Source organism: Nicotiana sylvestris, chromosome 8, assembly GCF_000393655.2.
Source record: "Nicotiana sylvestris chromosome 8, ASM39365v2, whole genome shotgun sequence".
In the NCBI taxonomy this organism is placed as follows: Eukaryota; Viridiplantae; Streptophyta; class Magnoliopsida; order Solanales; family Solanaceae; genus Nicotiana; species Nicotiana sylvestris.
This window is the reverse complement of record NC_091064.1, coordinates 8685842-8695541: the sequence shown is the minus strand read 5'-3', so window position 1 is coordinate 8695541 and position 9700 is coordinate 8685842. Positions and strand designations below refer to the sequence as shown.

Sequence of the window (9700 nt, the reverse complement as noted above, 5' to 3'; positions counted from 1 at the left end):
TTCAACGGCAGTTTGGAAGTTTCGTACGTAGATGGAATTCAAGTATACATCTTATCTTAGTGATTGACACAATAATTGGGCTAACTTAGAGCCGTTTGGCTTTGGCTTTAGAGTAGCTGATAAGCATTGGGTGCTGAAAAATACTTTTAAGTGCTGAAGTTGATTTAAAAAATAAGCAGTTACGCGTTTGGATAAAAGTACTGAAATTAATAATAAGCAGTTGAAGAACTGGGTATACGAAGAGTTTTGTTTTAAAAAGAAGTATTTTAGCGAGATAATAGTACATATTTTGGTCAAACCTAAAGTGCTTATAAGATGAAATTTGATAAGTTGGGGGAGATCAACTTATGACTTTTGACTTATTTTTGGCTTATAAGCACTTTTAATTTTACCAAACGCATAGATAAGTCAAAAAGTATTTATAAGCCAGTTTAACCAGCTTAGAAGCTTAGCCAAACACCCTCTTAGTGATTGTGGAGCAATATCTGCGCCTTACTTAAAGAAGCAGTACGTACGTATTAATGCAACAAATCAAGCAAAGGAAAAAGGAAACGTAACATGGGAATTAGTTGTAGAACAATAATGTCAAAAGTTCACCCCCTATTAAAGCCCACGCTCGAGGAAACAAAAGTCAAATAAAGATGATTGAAGGCATATTCAAACTACATCTGATTATTATTGAAACCTTTTGGAGGAATCATAACTTTAGGAAGTTGCATTACATAATGTTGCATTATTGTAATCTCGATACAATATATAATTGCAGTCGGAATGGTCGGTAGCTGCTTAGTCTCATCCGGCTTAGATTGAAAATATTGAATAGGAAAGAAAAATAAATTGTCTAGCCTTTCAAGCCTTACCAAGTAAAGGGGATGCATTATTGCCTGTTTTAACCTCACTTCTGCTCAAGATCGATCATGCCGGGATCAGGAGCTTAGGCCCAAGCGATAGTAGTTTCCTATTTGGGGTTGACACACGTAGACCCAACACCAGAGGTTAGTTGTCGCATTAGGTAAAACATTCTGCTAGCTAATGTTTTCACCAATTAATGAATACATGATATGTGTTTTCACATATAATGTTATAACTATAGTTAATTAATAAGTATTACTCCCTCCGTTTCACTCTAGACGAGACAGTTTGACTTGATGCACAGAGTTTAAGAAAAAAAATTGAAATTTGTGGTCTTAAAAAGCTTAAGACTCCCTCCGGTCCACAATGAGTGACCAATTTACTTTTGGCATGCCCATTAAGAAAATACTAATTTTATACAAAAATACCTAGTATGACTAAACTACCCTTAATTAAATATTTAATGTGAGGAGTAAAAAAACTTTTTAGGGATATGTAAAGAAAACTTTTTAGGGATATGTACATAAGGGTAATTTTGTAAAAATAAATTGAATTTTTTGTTGATTATATAAATGGACACTTATTTTGGACCAAAATAAAAAAGCAAATTGATCACTTATTGTGGACCGGAGGGAGTAAAAATTTTGTGGGTTCTGACATTTGTGTGGTTATAAAATCTTCTCATTAAGGATAAAATGAAGAATTTAAAGTTGAATTATTTTCAATTGTAGAAATATGTCATTCTTTTTGGAATAGATTAATAAAGGAAGTGTGTCATCTAAATTGAAACAGAAGAAGTATATATTTTCATCCAAAATTATTACTTAACCATGATATCTCTTTATAATTTTATACAAATACAAGTTTTTATCCAAAACTAATGGGTGATATATTAATATGTTGTAACTTCGAAAGGAAAATAATAGTAGTACGTAGTACTAGTAGTTGTAGTAATTACTACTCCAAATGAACATTAAATGGAGCCTACGTAAAGGAGCTAAAAGGTCTAGGAATAGTAATGGAAAAATGTGCATGGAATAAATTACAACTGCGTAGTAGTGCCATTATTAGCTTTTAATGCCGCCATTACTGACGGCCCCCCCTCTCCCTTCATTCAACTCATAGTAATATATCAAATATGAATCCAATTTTTTTAAATTGATATACGAACTTTTCATTTGAACACCTTGAGAAAATGTCTACTAATAAACACTTGTCATGGTGCGTATTGTTCAATCGCTGCGGACATGGATTTAATTTAATATTTTATATAGCCACATCTTCTATTCATTCACATTTGTGGCCACCTTTATGTTTAAGGTCCCACTTCTTTTTTTTTTTTTTTGTCCAATTAATTGTTTCTCCATATAACCCTTGTACCCCAATAACTACTTCCTCCTTCCCAGTTGTTGCAGATCTTCTAAAGAGATAGTACGTGTGTGTAATTCATCGCGCAAGAGAAAGCCATAAAACCACCTCCCGAGCTTCCACCATTATACACGTACTTGCCTTTATGAAATATTGCAGTTGCTTTTCAACAAATCAAAAAGATGTATTACGCTGTTATTTTCAAATCAGCAAAAAATTCAACAAATCAAAAAGATGTTGAAAAACAACGAACAATGTTGCTTTTCAATTTCTTATTACCCATTCTTATTCCAAAAATTTGTACCGATCTCTTCCATCTTCCTTGATTCGATGAATTTATTTTATGATAATGGATATTGACTTTTCTCTAATATGAAATTTTTGAGTGTGATTGATGGTTAAAAATTAAAGAATAGTCCGATATGTGGGTTGAATATGGAGCTTTTGAGTTTGATTTATCAAAATTTTGGTTATGGCTTTAGTTAAGAATAAAAGACAAAAGACGGGAAAGCAAGAAGTTAAATGGAGGGGGTGGGGCGAAGATAAATGGAGGGATGGCTTTTCTCTAAATCTTACCCGATGATTTTTTCTATTTTTTTAAATTAATATTTTTTTTAAAAATTATTTATCATAGTCACGCGCTTAATACCTATGATTAACACGCAATTGGCCACATCAACTATAATATTGTCACATAAACATAGTCAACGATGAGATGTGTTTATTAATAGACATTATCTCAAGTATAGGTATTCAAATGGGAAAATTCAAAGTTCATGTATCGGCTTTCAAAAGCTCTACAAATTTAAGTGGCCAGGAAACCATTTCGCCTATAAAATATACCAAATTAGTATGCTAGCGGTTGGGCATATATTTAATTGAAACTTGATTTTTTTTTTGAAGTTACTTGGTTTGAAAAATAATTTTTAAAAGTTAAAGTTGTGATTCGACAAGCATTTTATCTAAAAAAAAAACTTAAGTTTTGTGAGTGCAAGAAAAAACTTTCACCAAAAAAATAAAATAAAAAATTTAAAAACTGATCATGCATGAACAAACGGTGTTTTCTGAAATTTCTTTTTTTTTTGAAAAACGTACCCAAAATCTGTGGTCAAACAGATGCTATAATTAAATTCACTCCCACCCCATTATGATTGTTACTATTATAAACTCATTATTATTCCTTTTATGCATAACAGACTCCATTTACTTTCTTCTTCCCGTTTATTTATTAGCCATTTTCCCAACTCTTCTTTTTGTCTCTGTTTCTTTCTGTATCTCAGTTTCAATATTCTTTCAAGTCCCTTCTCTTTTCTGTCCTTCTACATACTTACAATATTATTATTTAAAAAAAAAATATTTTTCTTTGGTTAAGATATGGCAGCAGAAGTCAGCACTCTGGTTAGGATAATGAACAAAGGTGATAATCATGACATGAATGAATCATCATCTTCATCTTCATCCTCAAGGGGTGGTGGAAAATCAACGGCCCTGATCACTCGGGACTTGCTCGGTGGATGTTCAATCCTTGATTCTAAAGAGTTGGACCTTGACTTGCAGGTTCCTTCTGGCTGGGAAAAGCACCTCGACTTGAAGGTATTTTTTCACCGTTTCACTTAGAGTCAAACTGCGTGAAGTTTGAATAATATTTTGATAAAGTTGTACTATATATATAGTTGAATGATGGGGTTGTGTTAAGTCTTGATTATCTTTTCCTTTTCTTTTTCATGGAGTCAACGTGTATAATCTCTTCTATGTTCCTTTTGCATACGCACCCCTTCAGTAAATATTTGTAGTAATTAGTGATGGAATTTGCTCGAGATAGTTACAAGCATTTATTAAGTATGAAAAAATAACAAAAATATTTGCAGTAATCAATCATTTAATTTTATAGTTTTATTTATGTGGTTGGTTGGATTATGAATAATAATGTTGATATGTTGAATTAATTTGTAACAGTCAGGAAAAGTGTATCTACAAAGGAGAAATTCTTCGAATTATTTCTCATCAATGAATAAGCAACCAAAATATCAAACAGTTGGAAATTTTCAAGATCTCAATTCCCCTCCAGCTTCAAACTTACCACTCAGTCTTTTTGAGGACACTAAGTTAGATCTAAAACTGATAGCGTCATCATCATCGCCATCATCATCATCATCCGGTTATAATAATAGCGTGTGCACCCTTGAAAAAGTAAAATTTGCTTTAGAAAGGGCAGAGAAGGAATCATTAAAGAGGAAGCGCTCCGTATCAGAATCAGTTGTACTCATGTCCATCACATCATCTCCTACTTCAAATTCCTCAATATCATCAATCAAGGATACAGATAATATTACTGAGCATGACATGACTTCGTTCGCGAATTCATCATTTGCTGCTGGTTGTCCAAGTTGTCTCCTTTACGTGCTGATATCAAAGACCAATCCAAGATGTCCGCGATGCGATACAATTGTTCCAATATCATCTGTAATTAGCATGAAAAAACCTCGTATTGACCTTAACATATCCATGTAAACGTGAAATCATGGGAAGAACAACCACTGAGTTATAACGACGATTTTGTAAAGATATATAGAGAGATACATAGTCTTGTAAGTTACAGATCATGATATATTTATATATAAAATACAGCAAAGAGATTGAAGTTCCTTCTTTGATAAAGTGGCTGTCTTATATGCAGAAATCTTCTGATCATGTCCGCTCTTTCATTTTTTTTAATTTTATTTTTGGCATGTATAGATGTATGTTTGATCATCATTCAGTTCGTTGGCACGAATGCAACTCTGTTTTTATCCTCCTGTTATAATTGGTGACCAGTGGCGAAACCACGAATTTCCTCAAGGATGTTCAAATTTGAAAGAAGTGAAAAAAATTCCCCGGCAAAGAGTATTCAATATATGTTTTATACCTCTAAAACCTAATATTTTACCTATATACGCAGTGTAATTTTCCGAGGAAGGGTGGTCGATTGACCACCCTTTAGGATATTTAGCTTCGGCCCCTGATGGTGACAATTGACAATGTAATTTAGCCATGTAGGCATTAAAAATAGCAGCAAACGGTGGCGGACGTAGGAATTCGGTTAAGGGGTTCAAAAGACAAAGTTAAAAGAGACCATGGTCAGTGGGAATTGAATTAACGATCTTTGAAAGTTTTTGAACCACATTGACCACGGAGTTATGCTTTTGAACTGTGTTAAAGGGATTTAAAATAAAATAGGCACAAGACGAATTTTCCCTTATATGTAGCGAAGGGGTTGGGGTGAACCTCCTTCCGCCCCCCTAAATCTGCCCCTTGCGGCAGATGCATTAAGTTCCTGCTATATATGCATAGGTTCTTAGAAAGAAAGAGCCGGATCATATTGGTTTACTATAAAGTATGAGTTGCATTTTTACAAGAGGTTGTTGTTTGATCTCAATTCTCATGATCTCCTAATATCACATAGCTAGAACTCTCACTTTATCCCAAAGTTGTCCGTCTATAACTGTATCTTTGAAATACTGACTATAAGTTTCAAGCTGTCATTTGCAAAAGCAGACATAAAATCATGAAACAGGGCATTAAGAGCTAATGGATGGATGTCGGTATTAAATGTGTGAGCCACTTTATGCAGAGCAAAAATTTAATGTAAAGTTAGCTGAAAATTGGCGTTTACCTAAGCTTTGATGAGGAAATTAAATGCTGAAAAGGTCACAATGTGCTGATAATATAGTTTTTATGCTTTAATGGCTAATTAGTAATACTTCCGGGGCCCGTGCATATATAGCATGAATGAATATATATGGCCACACAGAACTTACCCTTGCTTAGTACTTGGAACCTATCACGTTCATAGCATAGTTATTTGGAACCTACCCATGTTCAACACAATTACTTGGAACCTATCAGTATTCAGCACGGCTACTTGGAACCTATCTGTGCTTTGCACGACACTTAGAACCCACCTATGGTCAACATGACCACTTGAAACCTAATCGTGCTCCGTGCAGTCACTTGGAACCTAGTTGTGCTCAACACGACCACTTGGAACATAGCTGTGTTCAGCATGACTACTTGGAACCTAGCTTTGCTCAATACGGCCACTTAGAACCTACTCGTGCTCAGTATAGCGCTTGGAACCTACCCCTGCTCAGCACGACCATTTGGAACCTACCCTTGCTCAACATTTCAAACCTACCCTATGCTTAGCACAACTACATCGAAGCCATGCTTAGCACGGTTATTTGTAACCTACTCGTGCTCAACACAACTACCTAAAACCTACCATGCTCTACGCGGACATTTGAAACCTACCTGTATTTTTAGAAATTTAGGAGAATTCTTCTCTTTTATTGAATGAATGATATGTTGTACATAATGCCTATTTTATACAGTAATTTAGGAATAAACCAGGTACAATTTACAGCTATACAAAAATACAAGTGTCTAATTCTTAATTGCTATCCTATTCATATTTGCACTATGATATGTACAACTATACATTGCATTTGGATTCTTAAATCTGAAAGGGTTAAGTATGCCTTCCAGATGTATCCATTGTACTACATTAAAGAAGTAGACTGAATCTTTAAATAAAAGGGCCAGACCTTAGCTTGTATTTTGGGCTTTTGAGTTGTGTGTTGGGCCAATTGATACTATTGGCCCAAAGCTTATGGAGCCTGATATACCTAAATTATAATATGTTGGTCTTCTGCTTTCTAAGTCATTTGATACATTTCTTATCTCTTTCTTTCTTTCTTCGTCTTCTTCGACTGTGCCTTCTTATGTCGACCAGCTTTTGATTTAGGGGCCAAGATTTCAGATTCTGGTCCAACACCCCCCCTCAAGTTGGAGGGGTGAGAAAACAACCCCAACTTGGAGACGATTGCCTTGTGAAGAGGAACCGAAAGTGGCTTTGTAAGGATGTCGGCGAGCTGCGATTTTGACGGAACAAATGATAAGGAGATCAGTCCGGCGAGGAACTGTTGACGGACGAAGTGACAATCAATTTCCACGTGCTTTGTGCGCTCGTGGAAAACAAGGTTTTTTGCTATGTGAATAACCGCCTGGCTATCTAAATGAAGAGAGACCGACAAGGTGGGTAAGAACGAGATATCCGTGAAAAGGCGAACAAGCCATGTTAGTTCTAAAACGACCTTCTTCATAGATCCGTATTCAGCTTCGACAGAGGAAAATGAGATGGAAGATTGTTTCTTTGATTTCCATGAAATAGGGGATCCACCAAGGTTGATATAAAAGCCACTGACTGAGCAACGAGAGTCCAAACAAGACCCCCAATCGGGGTCGCAAAAAGCTGTTAATTGAAAAGAAGGGGCTGAATTCATAAAAAGCCCAAGTGTGTCAAAGACAACAGATAACGGAGAATGTCTAATCCGACAGTAAAATGAGGTTGACAGGGGCTTTGCATATATTGGCTCAGATGTTGAACTGCGAAGGAGAGGTCAGGGCGAGTATGAGTTAAAAAATTGAGCTTTCCTAATAGTCGCCTGTAGATGGTTGGGTCTTTAAGAGGTTCGCCAACATCCACTCGAAGCTTACAGCTAGGATCTAGTTGAGAGGAGGCTGGTTGTGAATCAAGAACACCAAACTTAGAAAGAAGCTCCAAGGTGAACTTTCTTTGACTGATAATCAGTCCATGTTGTTCTCATAGTATTTCCATTCTTAGAAAATAATTATCTTCTCCAAGATCTTTAATTTTGAATTCTCAATCGAGGAAGTCTTTTAGATTAGAAAGTTCTGAAGGGTCATCACCTGTGAGAATTATGTCATCGACATAAACAACAACAATAGAAATTCCAGTATCTTTCTTCTTAAAAAATAAAGAATAGTCGTTAAGAGAGTGAGAATATCCTTTGAAATTGAGTGCACCAGTGAGTCGTGCGTACTATTGCCGGGAAGCATGTTTGAGGTCGTATAAGGACTTTTTTAACCTGCAAACATGATTATTAGAGGGTGAAGGCAATCCCGGGGGGAATCACATGTACACTTCTTCCTGTAGATCACCGTGAATAAAGGCATTATTGACATCTAATTAAAATAATTTCCAATTCCTTTTAACTGCAACAGCTAAAATGCATCTAACAGTGGTCATTTTTACCACTGGACTAAAGGTCTCAGTGCAGTCTATTCCTTCCCTTTATATGTCCCCGCGGATAACTCGTCGAGCTTTGAACCTTTCAATGCTTCCATCATATCTATATTTAACCTTATAGACCCATTTACAAGGTAAAGGTTTCTTGCCTCTCGGTAGTTCAACCACATCCCAGGTTTGATTGGTTTCCAATGCTTGAAGTTCTTTTGCCATTGCCTCCTGCCAACTAGGATGTAAAACTGCCAGGGAGAAACTTATAGGTTCTATTATGTGAGAGATAGAGTTAAGAAGTGACAGGTTTGTAGGAGAGAGATCTGAGAAATTCATAGTAGTAGTTGAGATTGGTGCTGCAAGACAAAAATTAGTTAGATCAGTCAAGTGCACAACATTGCATACATAATCTGCCAGATACGATGGTGGATTGTGTTCTCTAGTAGACCTCCTTAGTTCAGGTTGAAGTGGAATAGAAGATGGAGAGGAAATGATTCTGGAAATAGGAGATGAGTTAGGAGATATGCTAGGTGAGACTGTTGGACCAGAATCTGAAATTGAAGAAAATTGGATATTAGCTTGAGAGGGGTGCTTTGAGTATTGAATAATAGCAAATTCTTTAGGAAAAATGGTTGGTTCAGATGAAGGAGAGAAGAAAGGGAATATTTCCTCATAAAAAACTACATTTCGTGAAATAAAAATGTTCTTAGAGTGAAAATCCAACAATTTGTAGCCTTTCTTTCCAAAAGGATATCCTAGAAAGACACATTTTATTGATTGAGGCTCAAGTTTGGCTTTGTGATGAGGTAAAGTAGAGGCATAACATAGACAACCAAAAGTTTTTAGAAAATCATAAGATGGAACTTTTCCAAAAAGAATTTCAAAAGGTGTTTTGAAGTTAAGCACTCTAGAAGGAAATCGATTTATTAGAAAAGTAGCAGTTAACAAGCAATCACCGTAATACATGGTGGGGAGATTAGATTGAAATAATAAAGCCCTGCATGTTTCTAGTAGATGTTTGTGTTTTCGCTAAACTACTCCATTTTGTTGTGGTGTAGCAACACAAGAGGTTTGATGAAGGATTCCATTAGAAGATTTTTTTGAAAGAATAGATCCTGATCCTAATTCCAAAGCATTATCTGAACGAATAATTTTAACTTCAGTGGAAAACTGTAAAGACCCGACCGGTCGTTTTGCGCTCTAGCATATCGTTCAGGAGTTTGAGGTCATGGGCAGCTTCACTTCAGGTATTATGACTTGTACGCGTGGTCAGAATTGAATTTCGATAAGTTTGGAGTTGATTTGGAAAGAGAATTCTAATTTCAAAAGCTTTAAGTTGAAAGAATTAGCTAAGATTGGATTTTCGAGTAAACAACCTCGGAATCGGAATTCGAAGGTTCC

The 9700-nt window shown here is 35.6% G+C and overlaps 1 protein-coding gene across 1 annotated transcript; it reads left to right on the top strand.

Annotated features, from left to right (window-relative positions):
* The first annotated feature begins 3409 nt into the window (after positions 1–3409).
* On the top strand, positions 3410–4852 carry LOC104249753 (uncharacterized). The gene is made up of 2 exons (XM_009806236.2): positions 3410–3813; positions 4177–4852. The coding sequence occupies exons 1-2, from the start codon at positions 3595–3597 to the stop codon at positions 4729–4731; spliced, it is 774 nt and encodes a 257-aa protein (XP_009804538.1). The 5' UTR covers positions 3410–3594; the 3' UTR covers positions 4732–4852.
* Positions 4853–9700: the final 4848 nt, after the last annotated feature.